Source organism: Euleptes europaea, chromosome 1 (assembly GCF_029931775.1).
Source record: "Euleptes europaea isolate rEulEur1 chromosome 1, rEulEur1.hap1, whole genome shotgun sequence".
Lineage (NCBI taxonomy): Eukaryota > Metazoa > Chordata > Lepidosauria > Squamata > Sphaerodactylidae > Euleptes > Euleptes europaea.
Window position 1 is genome coordinate 29,333,438 of NC_079312.1, and position 22,122 is coordinate 29,355,559.

Below are 22,122 nucleotides of genomic sequence, written 5' to 3' on the forward strand. Positions count from 1 at the left end.
GTACTATTGTGACTTCCATGTGAATTGTGGTGACATTCATTGCACTTTAGTTTAGGACAGATATAGTTAAATATTAGAGTGTTATAGTATATTTCATTGTATAATTGTGTAGCATATTAATATACCTTTTGCACTTTGTTACATTATTCGTTCCTGTGCTAATTTCCAAAACCTCCAGGTAGTAGCTGGAGATCTTCTACTATTACAACTGATCTCCAGCCGATAGAAATCAGTTCACCTGGAGAAAATGGTTGCTTTGGCAATTGGACTTGATGGCATTGAAGTCCCTCCCCTCCCCAAACCCCGCCCTCCTCAGGCTCCAAACCTGGCCATCCTAAGGGGAACTAATTTCTGTAATCTGAAGATAAATTTTAATTCTGGGAGATCTGCAAGCCCCAGACGGAGGTTGGCAACCTAGAGGGCAGGAAAGTTCTCAGTGGCTCTGCGGAAAGTTCATAGTTCAGTATCCAGTTCATAGTTCAGTATCCAGGTCCTCCCTCCCAGTCTCCAGGAATTTCCCAACCCAGAGCTGGCAACGCTACTAGGCACTGATGTTGGCTCGAACCAGAGTCTGCCTGGTTACTCATGACAGTTGCGGGAGTCAGGCAGTGATTGGCTAGGTCTAAACAGCCTCCCCCCCAAGATTCCCTTGTAAACATTGAGAGGGCTCCCTCTGCTGGGAAGCAACGGTATCAATAAGCCAGCTTGGTAGGGTTCGATAAGGGTCAATGCCCCACCTGAAGACCCAGCTCCCCAGCTGTGCTATTGGCTAACTGTATGGATGGACGGTTGTGGCCACCTATGCTGTGCTCCTACTGCAGAAGGGGGGGAGGGCTTTCCTGATCAGCCTGTACTGCTTGCTGAACTCATCAGAAGAGGCAGAAGACTGCCTGAGTCTGCAGGAGGAGGTTTCTAGCCCTGGTTATATTTCAGGTACTGTGCTAGGATATCCCCTTCCCCTCAGTCAGGAGGTCCCCCAGTTTCCTGTGCATGCATTAAGTGTTGTTTCGAATTGGGTCGTTTAAAAGGTTTAAAAATTCTGTTTAAATTCTGTTTAGAAAGGTTTAAAAATTCTGTCCGCAATGCTGATTCTGTGACCTTAGGCAGATGATGAGAGGGAGGGCATCTTGGCCATCTTCTGGGCATGGAGTAGGGGTCACTGGGGTGTGTGGGGGGGAAGGTAGTTGTGAATTTCCTGCATTGTGCAGGGGGTTGGACTAGATGACCCTGGTGGTCCCTTCCAACTCTATGATTCTAAGGTAAGCTGCCAGCGAAGGTTAGGAAATTGCATAAATGGAGATTGTCAGTTATAGAGAAAAGAGGATTGATTGATGTTAAAAGTGACCGGATTTATGCAGCTGTGGCTCACGAAAGCTCATACCCTACCAGAAAATATTTTTGTTAGTCTTTAAGAAAATATTTGTGTTAGTCTTTAAGGTGCTACTGGACTCTTGCTCTTTTTTACTACTGCAGACAGACTAACACAGCTACCCACTGTGGATTTATGCAGTTATGATACATGAGGTCATCAAAGAGGATATTATGCTCTGGGGAATGGGCTAGCTGAGCCCACCAGGAGAGGCCCTGGGCAGACCTGTGGAGGCAAACAGTCATGTGCCTGCTGCCTTGATGATGTTTCAGGATTTAGATATCCAGCATCACTATTGTGCAAGAGAAAGAACCATAACAAGATAGTTATTTTAAGCACTGTTGTGTAGTCAGTGTGTTGTTGTTGTTGTTGTTTTTTCCTTTATGAGAAGTGCCCCTGTTGGACATTTCTGACTGGCATGTTTAAATTGCTGTAGATTATTTTGCAGTGCTCTTTTCTGAGTGTGTGTGGTGGTGAAGTTTATGAGAGGCCTACCAGTCGCCCTAATCTGGAGCAACTCAGGGTGAGTGATGTTATCGTGACCAAGCAAAATTCTAGGGTGTAGTGGTTAAGGTGTCAGACTAGGATCTGGGAAACCCAGGTTTGAATCCCCACTCTGCTATGGAAACTTGCTGGGTGACCCTGGGCCAGTCACCCACTCTCAGCCTCGACCCTGGCCAGTATTTGGATGGGAGACCTCCCAGGAATACCAGGGACGTGATGCAGAGGCAGGCAATGACAACGTCTCTGCACGTCTCTTGCCTTGAAAACCCTACCAGGGGTTGCCATAAGTCAGCTGTGACTTCATGGCAACCCTCCTCCCCCAAAAAACCCCAATCCCCTTGTGGGCTTGGGTAGGTCTCCTGTGTCCACTATCTGTTGCCCTGGCACTGCCCAGCATGATCTGCTCTCATCCCCTACCAGTCCAAAAGTCCACCAACTGCCACTGCCATCTGTAGCCTCCTTATAAATAATGAGAAATTAGCAATGTGTTTCAATTGAACTTCTTTATTTCTCAGGCTTTCCTCACACAATTAGTCCTCTGAGTTGGATCCCATGCTCCCTCAGTGCCTTCTACTGGTTTTTCTACGGGCTGATAACAGAGGAGAATCAATCAACCAGCGTAAAGTACCAATGATTTTCTTGGTCCTTAGATGTATTCTCTTCTTGCCTCAGACAGTTTCGAGTTTTGGACCATCCTGCAACCCAGGGAGTTGTGTTCCTGCCATGGATGCTTCAGAATGGCCAGAAGAGGCCCCAGCATCTTGTTCAGGTGAGTGGTGGGTATTGCTGGAAGAGACATCTAACTGCCTGCCAGATCTGCAGAGTACACTGCCCTGCAGATATGTCTAGATAAGGTCAGATCTGGATGTAGAACGCAGCTCAGCAAGGTACACATCGACATATTAAAAGGATCAGTAAGTACATGATGTCAGACCCTTCCTCTAGAGATGCTGGAGAGCCAGGGCCAAAGACAATACCGTGTTGGGGAGGGGCATGGCTCTGTGGCAGAGCATCCCCTGGCATGTGGAAGGACCCAGGTTAGGATCCTGGAGAGCTGCCACTAGTCTGAATGGACAATACTGACCTTGATAGACCAAGGCTCTCACTCGGCATAAGGCAGCTTCATGTGTTCACCAGATCTTGAGGAGAAAATGTATCATCAAATAACAGTGAAATAAAACAGCATGATAATTCCAATAAACAGGCAGTACAATGTGTTCAATAAACAATATTCAGTATTTACTCCAATGCAAGATTGGGTTGTTTTCAAAGGTACGAGATAAAAAATAAAAGAAGGGGGCATCTAGCATTCGCATGCAAACTACAGTTATACCCAACAATAATATTTTTGTATGTAACGTGTTTAAGGGGGCCATCTTTTTTTAAAAAATAAATATGGCAGTACAAGGGTGTGGGGGGGAAAGATAATAAAGCTGTCTAAAAATTTCAAAGATATTTAAAAATACTATCCTATTCCCCATATAAAAAGTGTCCTCTGGAACAGTTTTGTTTTACACGTTCTGTAAAACGGTTGATAGGGTGTATGTCTGGACAACTATCTCAGACTTTAGCATTTCCCAAATGAAAAAAGAGGAGAGGGAATCTGTGCGAAGTAATCTGGGGTGTTTTTGTTGTTGTTGTTGAGATGACCACCATAAATCACCACCTTTTCTCCAGCAAAATTTCAAGCTCTGTTTGCAGATACAATGCAATTTATAAGGAGCTAGGTACTGGGAGATGATAACCTGAAAAGAGAGCTCCTCCGTGTGAAGAGAGGATGGTTTAAAGAGCATTGGCGATCAGATTTATGGTCACAGGGCTGGATTTAGATTCTGTATCTGCCTCCTATTTCCCCCTTGGGCCCAAACAGATGAGCCTGTCGAGTTACATAAAAAAGAAACACTTATCCCCCCACCAAAGTCATGAGATTTTCAGCTGTCTTGAAAGTGTTTCAAATAAAGAAGAGGCAACAAATGAATGGATAGAAGATGCGGCACTAGAAAAAGGACTGGTGGGTAGCCCACCTAAACACCAGGGGAGAAGGTTGAAGGATCAAACAATGCAGACCTGAAAACAGCTTCCGGCATGAAAATCAGCAGATAAGCATCAGGTATTAGAAGAAAGAGCCCCGTGGCACAGAGTGGTCAGCTGCAGTACTGCAGTCAAAAGCTCTGCTCACGACCTGAGTTCGATCCCGACAGAAGTCGGTTTGAAGTAGCCGGCTCAAGGCTGACTCAGCCTTCCATCCTTCCGAGGTCGGTCAAATGAGGACCCAGCTTGCTGGGGATAAAGGGAAGATGACTGGGGAAGGCACTGGCAAACCACCCCGCAAACAAAGTCTGCCTAGTAAACGCCGGGATGTGACGTCACCCCCATGGGTCAGGAATGACCTGGTGCTTGCACAGGGGACCTTGACCTTTATTAGAAGAAAACTGTTCTAAGAACATCAGCAAGTTCTTCTGTTCAGCCACAGGAGTTCTACCATGACTTGCAGAAAACGGGCCCTTTGGGTGACTCCTAGTTAACTTGTCTGTTGATGCCCCCCCTTTCCCCTCCATGCAGAAGGCTACTATCCAGTGACACAAGGAGAAGTCTTCAATGGAAGATACCAAGTGGTGCAGAATCTGGGGTGCGGCTACTTCTCAACAGTCTGGCTTTGCCAAGACATGGGGTGAGTGAGCCAAAATGGCTTGTTCCTAACAACAGGGTCTGGATCCCCATCCAGAGGAGAAGAATGAACACCCTTCCTGTTCTTTACTGCTGCAGCCCTGATCCATATCATTCCCATCTCCCAATGCTGAAAAATTTGCACTGGCTGCCCATTTGTTTCCCTTCTCAGTTCAAAGTGCTGGTTCTGACCTTTAAAGCCCTAAATGGCTTGGGGCCAGGAGAACTGAAGGATCGCCATCACCTCCCATGTTGTCCAGCCCACCAGCTAAGATCCTCCTCACAAGCCCTGCTCTCTGGGTCCCGCCTTCTGAGGTGAGGTGGGTGGCAACCAGAGACGGGGCTTTTCCAGTAGTGGCACCTCCAGTGTGGAATGCCCTTTCCCTTGAGGCTCACCTGGTACCTATATTGCTTTCTTTTAGGCACCAGGCACAATTGTTTCTGTTCGCTCAGCATGGTGTAGTGGTTAAGAGTGGTGGTTTGGAGTGGTGGGCTCCGGGTTTGATTCCCCATTCCTCCACATGAGCAGCGGAGGCCAATCTGGTGAACCAGGTAGGTTTCCCCGCTTCTACACATGAAGTCTGGGGGTGACCTTGGGCTAGTCGCAGCTCTCTTAGAGCTCTCTCAGCCCCACCTACCTCACAAGGTGTCTGTTGTGGGGAGGGGAAGGAAAGGTGATTGTAAGCCGGTTTGATTCTTCCTTAAGTCGTAGAGAAAGTCGGCATATAAAAACCAAGTCTTCTTCATTAAGAGGTTGGGGTTTTGATAAAACACAATTTTAGTCTGGTACCTTATTTTAAGCTGTGATCTGGTTTTGTGGTCTATATGTTTTTATGTTGGGCTTCCCTTTATGTTGGTCTATGTTTTTATGTTGGGCTGAACTTTAATATATTTTATTGTATTGTTTTTATTATGTTTATTTTGTAAGTCGCCTTTAGCAGGTTCCTGGAGAGGAAGCATTTCCCCCCTAAATAAATAACACTGCTGCTTTCCCCAGCTAAATTACGCATCTTAAGCTCCAACCCTGATTCCAAGAACAATCTGAATCCTACTGAGAGCTGTGTTAAAGTTTGTATCCTAGGCCCCAGCTGCATGTGGATGTTTGCAAATCACCCAGGAGACTGCAGATCACAGCCTGGGGACTTAACACTTCCTGCGCCCACAAAATACTCCCCTAGAAATGCACCCAAGGCTGTTTTTGAGCTCATTTTCTCCCCCCCTCCCCTGCCCAGTCTCCAAGAAAGAAATCTGCGTAGTGAGGGGGGGAAAGCATTTGGAGGGTCAAATCAGTGGGTCCAGAAAGGGGTTAAGCGGGTCCTCCCCTCACCTGCTAGTTCTCCCCACCAAATGTCTCCCATATTGGTGGTGTTGGCAATTTTTTTAAAAAAGCTGAAGGTAGACCCCTGTGCAAGCACTGGGTCATTACTGACCTATGGGGTGACGTCACATCTCAACATTTACTAGGCATACTTTGTTTACGGAGTGGTTTGCCATTGCCTTCCCCAGTCGTCTACACTGTATCCCCAGCAAGCCAGGTACTAATTTTACTGACCTCGACCTCAGAACGATGGAAGGCTGAGTCAACCTTGAGCTACCTGAAACCTACTTCTGTCGGGATCAAACTCAGGTCGTGAGCAGAGCTTTGACTGCAGTACTGCAGTTTACCACTCTGCACCACAGGCCTCATATTAGCAAATGAGGGTTCAGGAATCCCAGTTTGACCAAATAACAAATAGTACCTCCCCCGCCCCGTCCAACCTTATCCCCAGCTTTCCGGAATTAAGGCAGTAATAAAATTCCTGTGACCAGCCCAACAGCCTTCCAGTTAGAAGAAGAAAAAGAAGAGTTGGTTTTTATATGCCGGCTTTCTCTGCCACTTAAGGAAGAATCAAACCGGCTTACACTCCCTGCAACAGACACCCTGAGAGAGTGTGACTAGCCCAAGGTCACCCAGCTGGCTTCATGTGGAGGAGTGGGGAATCAAACCCGGTTCTCCAGATTAGAGTCCACTACTCCAAACCACTGCTCTTAACCACGACACCATGCTGATCTCACTTAGGGATTAAGGGGGAAAACCCTGTGGTGCTCTTAATGTGCAGTGGTCCTGCATGCATGCACATCAGCCTAAAGGCAGAGGTCAGCAATCACTGCTTCAATTGGTAGATGTTGGATAGCCTTAAAGTGTGGGTTCTTGTGTGTGTGTGTGTGCTGGGAAACTGGGATTAGATGTGGGTATGTAGATACATCAAAAGTCCCACAGATAACTGTTGTTGTGTGCTTGAGATGAATCCACACCAGGGTTTCACAGAAACATTCTCTGACCACATGGGTGTGGGGCCAAACTTGGGCCAGTGTGCCCCAAGATGTATGATACAGAGCTACCCATCAGGCGTGCTAACTGTGCATATCAAAACCCTTGGAATAATTTTGCCGTTCGAATTAGCAGTTCTCCAGAGATACAGTAGGAAAGAGGGGATCAACTCCCTCCCTCACCCAGGTAAAGAGCCCTTCTTCCCCCAGCCGAAAGATCTGCCTGCTCCAAAACAGCTCGAATGGGGGGAAGCAAATGTTGGGCTTCCCTTTATGTTGATCTAAGTTTTTATGTTGGGCTGAACTTTAATATCTTTTAATGTATTGTTTTTATTATGTTTATTTTGTAAGTCGCCTTTAGCAGCTTCCTGGAAAGGAAGCATTTCCCCCCTAAATAAATAACACTGCTGCTTTCCCCAGCTAAATTACGCATCTTAAGCTCCAACCCTGATTCCCGGGGTGGGTTCTTGTTCCTTCTCTTGAGAACAATATGTGGTGTTTTTCCAGGAAGAAGAGGTGCGTGGCTGTGAAGGTGCCTAAGGGAGGGGAGAATTTTGCTGAGGCAGCCCTGGACGAAGTCAGGCTCCTGCGATGTGTATGTAACTCTGCACCCAACACCTTCTAGCAACTCTTGAAGCTCTTCACAGAGTGAGCTGCCTCACCTAGGATTTCTGCCTTGGTGCCCTAGTCCCTTTACCTGACGGCACAGCAGAAGGGCCTTCTCTGAGTGGGGCTGCCAGGTCCCTGTTTGCCACCGGTGGGAGGTTGGAGCAGAGCCTGAGGAGGGCCGGGGTTTGGGGAGGGACTTCGATGCCATAGAGTCGGGTTGCCAAAGCGGCCATATTCTCCAGGCAAACTGCTGGAGATCAGTTGTGATAGCAGAAGATCTCCAGCTAGTACCTGGAGGTTGAGGAAATTAGTACAGGAATATAGCTGTTAACAAAGCCAAATATAATGTAGCTGTATTTTTTCACAGTATGTGGCAATATTACCACCCTCAACAATTATATATACTACAACAAAGAGATGTATAATTATACATGGTGAAATATCCAAGCAGGTAAATCACAACAATTTCCTCTAACAGGTAAGTATTGAAGTACAGTTCACAAGAATTGTTCTTTTAAGATGCTCTTTCCTCATACAGCAGCGAGATGTGCATTGAAGGAGAAAACGATCGTTTCGGGGCATGAAGCCCAATTCTTCCTCAGTTCTTCAAAAATACAATGCTTGCAGTTATACATCATCATCCACAGTATCTGGTTTCAAACGAATAACCATTTCTGGAATAAAGTGCATTATGCTTCCCCCATAGGGGTAAGACGCTGAGTTCCTTCCACTCTAGGTAAGGACTCAAGTGGCCTAGAGTGGAAGGAACTCAGCGTCTTACCCCTATGGGGGAAGCATAATGCACTTTATTCCAGAAATGGTTATTCGTTTGAAACCAGATACTGTGGATGATGATGTATAACTGCAAGCATTGTATTTTTGAAGAACTGAGGAAGAATTGGGCTTCATGCCCCGAAACGATTGTTTTCTCCTTCAATGCACATCTCGCTGCTGTATGAGGAAAGAGCATCTTAAAGGAACAATTCTTGTGAACTGTACTTTCAATACCTGTTAGAGGAAATTGTTGTGATTTACCAGCTTGGATATTTCACCATGTATAATTATGCATCTCTTTGTTGTAGTATATATAATTGTTGAGGGTGGTAATATTGCCACATACTGTGAAAAAATACAGCTACATTATATTTGGCTTTGTTAACAGCTATATTCCTGTACTAATTTCCTCATCCTCTTGATACAGGTACAGAGGTGTCTTTATTTTCCTTCAGTACCTGGAGGTTGGCAGCCCTACCTCTGAGCCAGCCCTGTTCATGAAGTTCTCTGTCAGCCCAAGAACTCTGTTTGTAGCTGAGTGGAGGCAGCACTAATACCCCTTCAGGGCATGTGGTTAGGCCCTTTGTCATCTTGGTCACATTATGAGAAGGCAAGAGTCACTGGAGAAGACAGTCATGCTAGGAAAAGTTGAGGGCAGCAGGAAAAGAGGAAGACCCAACAAGAGATGGACGGACTCAATAAAGGAAGCCACGGCCCTCAGTTTGCAAGATCTGAGCAAGGCTGTTAAGAATAGGATGTTTTGGAGGACATTGGTTCATAGGGTCACCATGAGTCGGAAGTGACTTGATGGCACTTAACACACACAACATCCACAGGTAGGGTTGTTCCCCCACACCCACACCCCCAGACTGTATGCCTAGAACAACTTCATAATTAAGGCTGACATCCTCCAGGTGGAGCCTGAAGATCTCCTGGTATCACAATTGATCTCCAGCCAACATAGATCAGTTCCCCTGAAGAAAAATGGCTGCTTTGGAGGGCGGGCTCTATGGCTATATGGGCCTCCCAAAAGGCCACCTTCCCCAGGTGCCACCCCCCAAAATCTCCAGGTATTTCTCAACCCAGAGCTGGCCACCCTGTTCATAATCGCTAAAAACGCAATAGATATTCTCCACAGGCAGATGCTGAACAGGCTACCAGTCTGAATGCAGAGGTTGCTCCCACACAGAGCTTTTGCCCAGATGACGTCATGCTCCCTCACAGCATGATTCATGGGGCTCCTATACTTTCCCCCTTTTGAACCAGAGCAGGGGTCGGCAAACTCATTAGTCAAAAGAGCCAAATATCAACAGTACAACGATTAAGATTTCTTTTGAGAGCCAAATTACTTAAACTATATAGGTAGGTACACTGTTTATTAACTTAATAAACTTTAATTAAAGTTTTAAGTCTTAATTAAACTATAGGTACACTGAATAAAACTTGATATCATACTTAATATATGTGTGTGTGTGTGTGTGTGTAAAAAGCCGTCAAGTCGCAGCTGACTTATGGCGACCCCTTTTGGGGGTTTTCATGGCAACAGACTAACAGAGGAGGTTTGCCAGTGCCTTCCTCTGCACAGCAACCCTGGTATTCCTTGGTAGTCTCCCATCCAAATACTAACCAGGGCTGACCCTGCTTAGCCTCTGAGATCTGACGAGATCAGGCTAGCCTGGGCCATCCAGGTCAGGGCATCATACTTAATATGATCTTATTTATTGATAAAAATTAAATTGTAAGTCCCTGCCATTTCCCCCTCCCCGTCCGGAGTCCTCGTCTGGAGGCGTGATCTACCGCCATAAAAGCCTATTGGTGGACCTGGCCTCCGGCTGAGTCCCATTGGAAGGCCAGGTCTACCCATGGGCTTTTTTGACAGTAGACCTTGTCTCCGGAGGCCCATAGAAGCCAATTGGTAGACCTGGCCTCTGAAGGGGGACTTTTCCCCCCTCCTCGGAGTCCAGGTCTACCGCCAAGAAAGCCAGTGGGTAGACATGGCCTCCCAATGGGACTCAGCCGGAGACCAGGTCTACCAAAGGAAGCCCGCCCTGCCCAACAGCTGATAGGTGGGGGGGGCCAGAAACCGCAGAGCCGCCCACCCAGCAATCGTACGGCTAGAGGGGAGGGGAGGCTTTAGCCTCCCAACCATTGAGGGCAAGGGAAAGGGGGACCCGGCCATTCTCCACGGAAGGGGGGGGGGAGACAGCGCACCCACTCTCTCTCTCTCTCAGGCTCGCCGGCTCCTCAGCCCGGCTGCCGGCGCGAGCGGGCACAAGAGCAGGGGTTCTGAACTAAGTTCGGAGAGCCGCACTCAATGGGCCAAAGAGCCGCATGTGGCTCTAGAGCCGCAGTTTTGAGACCCCTGAACCAGAGCAAAAAGAAAACATGCACATACACTCTTTGCTTGTGCTCAAAGGGGAACTGTGGCTCAGTTGTGAAGAGGGGAAATTAGGTGGCCAGGTGTCAGGCTGCAGTACTTCGTTGCGTTTCTTTCATAAGGAACTTCACTCCAGACGTAGCTGCGAGTTTAAAAGTTTTATTAAGAAAGCCAGCGAGTTCAGTCAGTCCATAGAAACATAAGGCTAGAATACAGACATGGGGAAACACCGGTACATTTATAGGGTACATACAATAGGATTGATTAGGTTCATGGCATAATACAAAAGGACGAGGTGCGGCAGAGTTGTCTTGATGGCTCTGATACAAGGAAACACTACGGAAGGTAACTGCTGGTAACTACTCACTGAAAAACCCCTGGTAACACACTAATGATTAGCCGGGAAGGTCTCCATTGAGGTGTAGATGCCGGGGAGGAGGGGCAGAGGCAGAAAGCCTTAGCTGACACCAGGTCACTGGGAGGCCTGGTGTGATCGATGGCCACTGGGGCTTCTGTGCTGAGGTGATGGCGGGGTTGGAGCGGGGACTAGGGTATTAGCTGGAGATCTCCCGCTATTACAACTGTTCTCCAGCCGACAGAGATCAGTTCCCCTGGAGAAAGTGGCCGCTGTGACAATTGGACTCTATGGCACTGAAGTCCCTCCCCTCCCCAAACCCTGTCCTCCTCAGGCTCCACCTCAAAAGCCTCCCGCCAGTGGCGAAGAGGGACCTGGCAACCCTAGCGGGGACAGCAGCAAGTCTCACAGGGATGGGTTGTGCAACTCTTCTTTCCCGCTCTGGGGTACATGGGCATCTTGAAAAGCTTGGAATTTGTCTCTGATGAGGAGACACCTACTGGACAGGAAGAGCAACCCCAAGGCTCTTCTGATGATTTTCAGTCCCTTTTGGCAAAAGCTCTATTTGCACTTGACTTGTCAGATGACTTGTCTGAGAAACCCAGCGAGCCAAAACTAAAATTAGTGTTAGCTGAGAACTTTCTATTGGATGTGGGGTTACCCCCACGCATCCTTGATGACCCTCTTAAAATGCTCCGGGAGTGGAACCTTTCTATTCTGAGAGTCAAATTGCAAAAAATATTCCTTCCCCCCCTTTTTCCCCTTTGCGGCCTGATTTTGGTTTTGGCTCGCTGGGTTTCTCAGAGCCATCTGACAAGTCAAGTGCAAATAGAGCTTTTGTCAAAAGGGACTGAAAATCATCAGAAGAAAAGAGCCTTGGGGTTGCTATTCCTGTCCAGTAGGTGTCTTCTCATCAGAGACAAATTTCAAGATTTTCAAGATGCCCGTGTACCCCAGAGCAGAAGGAACCTTCTCAGTAAGTGTTCAAGGTTCTGTCTTCACTTCCACAACTGGGGTGGCTTTTCCTGCCCCTGTGTGGAAGCAGCAAGAGCCTCCGCCAGAAAACTGGTAGCAGTCTTATCCTTCTCCTCATCCTGGACCATAACGGGCATCTGACAACCCAGTCGAACCGGAGCCTGGGGGAACCTGACGAGTGGCGTTGCAGCCCCATGCCTGACCCCCACCCCCAAATCCACTCTCTTCCGCCGCGTTTCACCTCCAAACAGCCTCACCAAGTGTTGCTCAAAGCCTCCTCAGGCTGAGCCCAGTCCTCTTTCCACAGGTGAACAGCAAGAGGAGGAAAGACCAAGCTGGAGATCACGTCATCCGCTTGCTTGATGATTTCAAAATGATTGGCGAGAATGGCTTTCATATCCTTTGCCTAGGTGGGAATAGACTTGGGTACCCAAAAGGTTGGGTGAAATAAAACTCAATTAAACTATGAAATACATGTATTATAAAATGCTCGTGCATATATTAAAAACAAGCCCATATGGCAATAAATATGGGGTTGATAATCCAAAACCACATGCCAAGCGTGTTTCATATTATGCACACATAAACTTTCATTAACAAATAGAACGATTTTGTATCGGCCCAGGTATGTATTATAAGATGCATTCCAAGTGGACTTTGTGCCTATGATACCAGAGTGTTACTAAAATATGTTTTGAATTGTAAAAGCACACGTGCAAGGAATGCAATGTAAATATTTCTTTCCGGAACGGGCTGGTGTTACATTCAAAGTGTGCATGTCAGTATCAACCGAGAAAGAGGCCTGCGGTCCCATCTTCTCAGCCTTCTTGAGCAAACAGATGATAGGGAACGTTGCTAAGAAAGATCCCTGTCTTGGCATTGAGATCTGCTGCTGGAGAGAGATCAGATCAGAACTTTGGCTGTTCGTGGATCCCTGACTCTGGACCCCACATGTGTGCTTAGTGTTGGAGCTGCTGGGCCCTTCCCTACAGTCCTTGCTGAGCTGCCCGGGCATCCAAGGTCTCCCTTTGCCCTTTGTCAAGAAAGTGACACATCAGGTAAGTGCAGAGCCCGTTATGAATTCCATCCCACTGTGGTTGCCAGGTACCCCCTGGCCACTGGGGGTACTCTCAGGTCAGGGCAGCAACCAGGTAAGAGGATAACAATCCGCTGAAGCCCATAACGCTCTACCCCAATGTAATTCCTAGTGATTACAGGTGGCCGAAGGAGCTCAAAGTGTTCCTGATCCCTAACTGCAAGTCACACTCTGGTTCGCACAGGTGCTCCAAGGCTTGCATTTCCTGCACACGGAGTGCCGCATTATCCACGCGGACATCAAGCCGGAGAATGTCCTGCTGTACGTCACGGAAGAAAGCCTGAAGACCCTCCTGTACAACATGGTCGTCTCGGGACCCAGTGAAGGAACGAAGCCGCAGAGGCCAGGTACACACTGAGCAGGGGAGAGGGCTGCTGAGCGTATGGGTGAGATTAAGGCCTTGCCCTCCCTAGAGCCTTGTGTTCACCCTAGCTAGGGGAGAGTCGAGCCTGGTCTATGCAGGCCGCAAACTATAGTGGTAAAGGTCTGAGGTGGTAGAATGGACCATCCCACTCCAGTAGGGTTGCCAACCTCCAGGTACTTAAATGCAGTGATTGCAAAAAATGCGAAATTGTAATGACAAAATTGTCACGATAATAGCAACAACGATACACAAACCAACACAACAATGAAACACAACAAAGAAACAGGCGGTAGGTGAATATAACCATATGCAAAAATAATAATGATAATATAGTGCTATGACAAGACCAGCCTTAAACAAGAAATATGTACAAAGCTAGTAATGTTGACAAAATTACAAGGTTACAAAATACATCCTTATCTATACAAGTAGATTAAAATATTACCGCCAAAGCATTGGTTATTCAACAGTATAACATCATAATATAACACTATAATATAACCTACCTCAGGCTGATGAAGCCCACAGCGAAACGTGGCAAAATGATTTAGACTACACGTACCAGTGGTTTGCGTGTCTTCGCACCTGGACTTTTTTTCGTGACTATGTTGGAACGCACTTCGTGTCAATGTATTTACATGACTGACTTTGTTCTTTTCTGCACACATTGTAGCCAGGATCGAAGCACAGGGGCTCACACTTCGATGTTTCCACGCCAGTTTCTTTGTTGTAGGTGTTTCATTGTTCTGTTGGTTTGTGTATCGTAGCAGTTGTTATCGTGACAATTTTGTCATTACAATTTCGCATTTTTTGCAATCATTGCATTTGGGTGCTGTTTCTTTAAATTTCTATCTGTCTACAGTACCTAGCCTTTTTCATTTTGGAACCTCCAGGTACTAGCTGGAGATCTCCCGTTATTTCAACTGTTCTCCGGCTGATAGAGATCAATTCCTTTGGAGAAAATGGCCGCTTGGGCAATTGGACTCTATGGCACTGAAGTCCCTCCCTTCCCCAAACCCCGCCCTCCTCAGGCTCCGCCCCCAAACCTCCCACCGGTGGCAAAGAGGGACCTGGCAACCCTACACTCCAGACTACAGGGAGGGAATGTCACATTTTTAATGCTCCCTTCCATAAACAGTGTCCAGCAGTTAGAGAAGGAATGAGGCAGGGGAGCAAAGCAAGGCTAGAACTTTTCTCTCTAACATACAATTATTTTTTCTTGTGTTCTTTCCATGTAAAAGATGACATGGCTGCTCTCCTGGATTGTTGCAACCTCATGAAAATGGGAGTCAAAATTGCAGACCTGGGAAGCGCCTGCTGGACTGTGAGTCTTTTCTCCCCTTTTGGCCCTTTAGAACATCTTTCCTGTGTTCCTAATCCTGCCAATGCAATCAGTAAACACCACAGCTAGGGTTGCCAACCTCCAGCTGCCACCTGGAAGTCTCCCACTATTACAGTTGATCTCCAGATGACCAAGATCAGTTCCCCTGGAGAAAATGGCTGCTTTGGAGGGCGGGCTTTATGGAGTTATAGACTGCTAAGGTCCCTCCTCTCCCCAAACTCCTTCCTCCCCAGGCTCCCAGGCTCCCATCCCCCAAATTTCCAGGTTTCCCCCCAACTTAGAGCTGGCAACCCTAACCACAGCTCCCTAATAAAATGCACTGCAGAGAGCTGAATTCAGTGGGTGGCAGGTAAACCACAAATCAAGTCCAGAATCTCAGGTAGTTCTACTCTAGTATATTCTGATCCTGAATTGTGGGTCTGCTGAGGCAGGCCTGCTTAGAAGGAGACAAGCATGCAGCTCAGAATACCTCATAGCCAAGCTTGTGGGTCTCCTCTTGTCTAGGTGGGCCCAAATCCCCACTGCCTGGAGCACCAGTTTGGTAACTTGTGGCATAAAATGCCTATAGTGACTAGGGCCTTTTATGCAGGGACATTTCCCCGCGGTCACCCCCCGCCGACTGCTTCGGGGCTTCCTTTTGATTATGCCTGCCTTTTCCACCCGCCAAAAGTCGCCTCGCTCCCCCCGCACATTTTCCCCATGTTTCCCAGATGCTGTTTTAGCCAGAATCTGGAAAACTTGGGCAAAACGCACGGGGAAAGCGAGGTGACCTCTGATGGTCGGGAAAGGCAGGCCTAATCAAAAGGAAGCCCGAAGCAGTCGGCGGGGGTGACCGTCGGGAAACGTCCATGCATAAGAGACCTTTGTTCTTGGGCTGGATCTGGCCAGCTTTTTTGCTTGATCTCACCCAGTTTCCCTACTTACTACATCCCACACATTTTGCACAGGCAGATCCCATGATCTCCTACAGTAGCCACAAGGGACCACTCCTTGTTTTTCAACAACAGAAAAACGTATTAGCTCCAACCAATTTTCTTGTTCTAATGTCCTGTGTGGAGGAGCCCTGTGGCACAGAGTGGTAAGCTGCAGTACTGCAGTCCCAGCTCTACTCACAACCTGAATTTGATCCCGACGGAAATCTGTTTCAGGTAGCCGGCTCAAGGTTGACTCAGCCTTCCATCCTTCCGAGGTTGGTAAAATGAGTACCCAGCTTGCTGGGGGTAAAGGGAAGATGACTGGGGAAGGCACTGGCAAACCACCCCGTAAAACAAAGCCTGCCTAGGAAACGTTGGAATGTGATGTCACCCCATGGGTCAGGAATGACCCGGTGCTTGCACAGGGGACCTTTACTTAATGTCATGTGTACTATTTTTAAAATATATATATATTGTAAGTTGCTACGGGAGAGAAGGGTACATTTGTGTTTCAGAGTGGGGGGGAGAGAAGTATAGTTAATAAACAAAAACAACCATTTCATAGTAACAGCAGGTGCATGCGAGAAAATACCTTTGACGTCACCCGTTGTGGGCTTCTTCTGTTCCAGTACAAGTCCTTCTCCAAAAAGATCCAGACCCAGCCCTACCGAGCCCTGGAAGTCCTTCTTGGATTAGATTACGGCACCCCAGCTGATATCTGGAGCACAGCGTGCTTGGTAGGGAAACATCCATTAGCTGTGGTGGCATGGGCAGGAGTAAGATGGTGCTTGCCTTTGGAATCCTGTTTACAGGAGAGCCTGAGAAACAAGAAACCCCAGATGGACGAACTGACTTCCAGTCAACTGATGATGCTCTTTTAGCCGTGGTCTTGGCAGTGGCTGGCCTACGATATACTTTCCTGCCTACTTTTGAAAATAAGAAGGAAGGAGGCTCCTCTCCCAGTTTTCGGCCCCCATTGTGTGTGTGTGAAGTGCTGTCAAGTCGCAGCTGAGTGTGGTGTTGTGGTTAAGAGCAGTGGTTTGATCTGACTCTGATCTGGAGAACCGGGATTGATTCCCCGCTCCTCCACATAAAGCCAGTTGGGTGATCTTGAGCTAGTCACAGCTCTTAGAAATCTCTCAGCCCCACCTATCTCACAGGGTGACTGTTGTGGGGAGGGGAAGGGAAGGTGATTGTGAGCCAGTTTGATTTCTCCTTAAGTGGTAGAGAAAGTCAGCATATAAAAACCAACTCTTCTTCTTCTTCTCCCCCTCCTCCCCCTCCCCCCTTATGGGGTTTTCAAGGCAAGAGACTAACAGAGGTGGTTTGCCAGTGCCTTCCTCTGTACAGCAACCCTGGCATTCCTTGGTCGTCTCCCATCCAAATACTAACCGGGGCTGACCCTGCTTAACTTCCAAGATCTGACAAGTTCAGGTTATAACATGCTGCCTTTCTTCCCTTGGCCCCCATTACTTGACCCATAATGGAAACAGACAAGCAAATGAGGGCCTCTTTGTATTTATATTCCTTCTGATCAAATTGCCTAGTGTGTACCAAATGGAAAATCATGTAGGATCATTTATATTGTCAGGTTTTTACACCCTTCTGAGTCTACTGAAGTCAATGTAGCATAGTGGCTGGAGTGTCCGACTACCAGTGGCGGACATGGCCAGGGTGTCAATTTGCCCAATGGCAAGTGGGCCCTGTGGGCCCCTGATGAAGCAGGGGGCCTTAAACATTAAACAATATGTTAAAAATAAAAGTTACTAAAATTAAATGATAGCCTTATAGTTGTGGGTGAGCCCCCTCCTGGCAACAAATATTTTTAGATCCAGTCCACCACTGCGGACTATGATCGTGGTTGAACCCCCACTCTGCTATGGAAGCTTGCTAGGTGACCCAGGGCCAGTCTCTCACAGTCTCGCCTACCTCACAGGGTGGATGTAGACAAAAAAGGGAGAAGAGAAGAACGTTGTAAGCTGCTTTGGGTTCCTTTTGGGGAGAAAGGCAAGGTATAAATGAAGTAAAGAAATAAATGGAAAGGTGTAATTGTGCTTAGGATTGCACTGTCAGACATTAGTTAAGACATTAATGCTAAACCCAAACAGCTGGAGAGCTTTAGTGTAAAGTCCTGCAAGGTCTGTTTGCAAGGCTGAACTGGACGTTCACAAGTTCGTTCCCCTGACCCAACTCTGATCTATGTCACAGTCAAGCATCCAGAAAACAGAGTTCCCAAGCACACTGGGGCCTATTTCAGCAACCCAGACCCTGACTCTCCATAGGATTGCGCTGTAAGTGGGCTCATAGAGCTCAGAACTTGAAGAAACTGCCTTAATATGCACTTGGATGGGAGCCCAAGGAAGTCCAAGTTTGCTACACAGAGGCAGGCAATGGCAAACCACCTCTGTCCGTCTCTTGCCTTGAACACCCTAGGGTCGCCATAGCTACTAGATGGCACTGTCCATCACCAAGTTACAAGTCTTAAGGTCCTTGTACATTAAAAAGTATGAAACACCCCTGGTCGGTTCAGATCTAGTGTGGTGTAGTGGTTAGAAAAGAGCCAGGGCTCAAATTTCCTCTCAGCTGTGATGTTCATTATGTGCCTTTAAGGCAATCATTCTTTCTTCCGTTCCAAAAGACCAGAGAACCACATATGCTACCTTTTATTCTTTGGAGAAAGGGCAGGGTCAAGGTGTGGCAGATGATTAACAAATAGTTAAATTTGTTGCACAGGCAGAACATGCCAGCTGAGATTTTTCAAGGAAGCCAAGCTTGCAGGAACATGCAGGGACCGCACCTCTGATTCTATGCATCCTCTACAAAAAGATCTCTTGGATTCACATAATCTATAAGGAATGCAGATCTTGCTGCAGGGAAACATCTGTCATATATTTTGTATTTTGTATATATTTTGTATCTTGTCCTTCCTTCAAGGAGCTCAGGGGAGCATATGTTGTTCTCCCCTTGTCCTTTTTGTTCTTACAATGACCCTGTGAGGTAGGTGAGGCTGAGTGAGAATGACTGTCCTAAAAGCTTTGTGGCTGAGATGGGATTTGAACCCAAGTTTCCTTTGTCCAGCACTTTAATCATTAACTTTCTGTGAGCTCCTGCTTCGCATATTGGAACGGGGAATTCAATCATCTCACTTGAGTTACTAGAGGAATTTCTGTCGGCCTTTTTTGTCATACATTGGCTCATAGCTGACTGACTCGAGACCTATTTCACGTTGCAGGCTTTTGAGCTGGCAACGGGAGAACGTCTCTTTGAGCCTCAAGCTGGAAGGTATTTCTCTAGAGATGATGGTAAGTCAGAATCTGGATTTTCTTCTGTGATTCCATTGCAGGAAATACAAATGCTTACATCTTGCTTTCCACCCATTTCAGATCACGTGGCTCGGATCATTGAACTCCTAGGCAGAATTCCACCCCAAATTGCCTTGTTCTGGCAACAGGCATCAGGTTTCTTCAACAGAAAAGGTGAGAAGGTAGACATGAGGGTGGGACTCATTTGCAAATGAGTGATGCACGAAATGCTCTTCTCCTCAAATTCCATGTTAAATTCGACATTCATCTGGTGTGATAGTAAAGGCATGAATATGCAAAATCTTATGTCTGTCTTTCTGTCACATGGCTTAGGGGTGCCTTTCACCAGCTGGTGAGCCAGCTGTGGCCCTCCCTGGAAAAATCTGGCCATTGTGGTGTATGCCCTGATAACATCTAGATTAGATTACTGAAACGCGCCCTATTTGGGGCTACCCTTTAATATTGCCTGGAAGCTACAATTGGTGCAGAATGCTGCATTCGTAACGCTGGATGGAGCGGGTCATGGGGACTACATCACTCCAGTGTTGTTCCATCTACATTGGCTCCTAATTTGCTTCTGTTCCCAATTCAAGGTGCTGGTATTGATCTTTCAAGCCGTGTACAACTTGGGGCCAGCATCCCTTAAGGACTATCTTTTCCCAGATGAACCTACCCAACCTTTCCAGTCATCTTTAGAGGCCCTTCTTTAGGTGTCCTCATCAGCTGAAGCTAGGCAGATGGCAACCCAAGAAAGAGACTTCTTGGTCATGGCACTGAAACTTTGGAACTGTGTCCTCAGGGAGATTTGTCTATCTCCTTCTGTTGTGTTCCACCAACGGGTGAAAGCTTTTGTTTTGTTTGGCATTCCTTCACTAACTCTTATTAGCCTTCCTCCAGCATAGTGTAGTGCCAGCGTGGTATAGTGGTTAAGAGCTGTGGTTTGGAGCGGTGGATTCAGATCTGGAGAACCGGGTTTGATTCCCCACTCCTCCACATGAGTGGTGGAGGCTAATCTGGTGAACTGTTTCCCCACTCCTACACACAAAGCCAGCTGGGTGACCTTGGGCTGGTCACAGCTCTCTCAGCCTCACCTACCTCACAGGGTGTCTGTTGTGGGGAGGGGAAGAGAAGGTGATTGTAATCTGGTTTGAGCCTTCCTTAATTGGTAGAGAAAGTCAGCATATAAAAACCAATTCTTCTTCCTTTTTCTTCCTCTTCTTCTCCTCCTCCTCATTTGTCTGTTTTCATGTGTTTATATATTAATGTTTTTAATGTCTGAACTGTTTTAATGTTCACTGCCTTAGGAACCCTGAATTGGGTGGAAAGGCGACACAGACATATTTTAAATAAATAAATGGTTATCCCTTTAAGGATCTCAGGATGGCGCACGTCATCTGTCCTCACAACACCCCTGTGAGGTGGGTTAGGCTAAGAGAGTATGTCCTGCTCAAGGTCACCCAACAAATTCCACAGCTGAGCAGGGATTCAAACCTGGGTCTCCCCCAGTCCTAGTTGGACAGTGTAGACACTACACTGTACTTGGTCACAATCAAGAAGAATGTGGCCAAATTCCTGCATAGACACACACACCAATTGTCGCCTACCTGACTTATCCTGCTGTAGATTATGTCTTCAGAGAAGTACTTCTGGCCTCTGTCAGATCAGCTGCCTTCTTGGTGGTAGCCCCTTCCCTTTGGAATGATCTGCCAGAGGAGCGACATGAGGCACTTTCTCTAGCTAGCTTCAGGACATTGTGTGTTTCCCCACTCCTACACATGAGGCCAGCTGGGTGACCTTAGCCTAGAATAATAGAATCATAGAATTATAGAGTTGGAAGGGACCACCAGGGTCATCTCGTCCAACTCCCTGCACATTCACAACTACCTCCCATACACACACACCCAGTGACCAGAAGATGGCCAAGATGCCTTCCCTCTCATCATCTGCCTAAGGTCACAGAATCAGCATTGCTGACAGATGGCCATCTAACCTCTTCTTAAAAACCTCCAGGGTTTTTAAGAAGTCACAGTTCTCTTCGAACTCTCAGCCTCACCTACCTCACAGGTTGTCTGTTGTGGGGAGAGGAAGGGAAGGAGATTGTAAGCTGGTTTGATTCTCCTTAAAAGGTAGAGAAAATCAGCATATAAAAACCAACTCTCCCATTATTTTATTGTTTTCTATTGTGCTTTCATAAATTATTTGTATAGGTCGCTTCATACATAGAAGAAGTGGCATCTTTCATTTTTTTAAAAAATGATGGCTGTCGATGATTTCTGTCTTGATTGGCAGGCGCCCTTCTGCGGATGTCTCGGATCTCCTCCTATGACTTGTATCATCTCCTCACCGATAAATACCGGTGGCCAAAACACCAGGCAGCTCCATTTGCCAGCTTCCTCCTGCCAATGCTGGAGTACATGCCAGCAAGAAGGGCACCAGCTGAGAGATGGCTTCAGCATCCTTGGCTCAGTACTTAATCACACACCGCATCCGGATCGTACCGCTCTTTGCCGCTGGGCTGTGATTGTGATGGGGACCGGCCCTCAGGGAATGATGTAACTCCAGGATGCTCATCTGCTGCTCGCGAGCGGCAGGCCGATGAGTTAATTCTGGCTGTGCCTCCTCTTGCCCACCTCTGCAAATCCAGTTCCTTAGGATTTTCTTTCCAGCAGCACCATAAAAGGTGAAGACAGATGTAACCAGAAAAGAAACTACCTTCCTCAGCCAAGGAATGATCTTGGCTTCCTCCCAGTTTCATAGCCGAGATGCCTGGCGTTATATTAGCAAATTGAAAACAGGCTCAGGTGCCACGCTCGCCCCTTCCCATGTGGTTCGAGCAGATTATTCGCTTTTTAAAGTTAAAGCATTGCAAGAGAATTCTTTGGGGGGCGGGGGTGTCTTTTTAAAAATTTTAATGCTGTGGAGAATGAGAAGAGGTTTCTTGGCGGTATCATAGGGGGGCACCCAATCAGACCTCTGCTTCAAATTTACAAAGTTCCTGCTTCAAATTTACAAAGTTGGTTTTTTTTCTCCCCAGAACTTGAATTTTGCAGAGGAAAGGTATATCTCGACTGAACTCAGTGAGCGGCCCCGCTGTTTAAAAAAAGTACATCTGTCTTCACCCATAGTCTCAGTCTCCCCACTCTGACCTTGTGTGATTTTGTGAG

The 22,122-nt window shown here is 47.1% G+C and overlaps 1 protein-coding gene across 1 annotated transcript; it reads left to right on the forward strand.

Annotated features, from left to right (window-relative positions):
* The first annotated feature begins 2,566 nt into the window (after positions 1-2,566).
* On the forward strand, positions 2,567-21,432 carry LOC130474823 (SRSF protein kinase 3-like). Its single transcript, XM_056846522.1, has 11 exons — positions 2,567-2,642; positions 4,436-4,544; positions 7,358-7,445; positions 12,248-12,335; positions 12,892-12,998; positions 13,221-13,383; positions 14,642-14,724; positions 16,286-16,393; positions 18,889-18,958; positions 19,040-19,132; positions 21,248-21,432. Exons 1-11 carry the CDS (start codon positions 2,597-2,599, stop codon positions 21,430-21,432), a joined length of 1,140 nt encoding a protein of 379 aa, XP_056702500.1. The 5' UTR covers positions 2,567-2,596.
* The last annotated feature ends 690 nt before the right edge of the window (positions 21,433-22,122 follow it).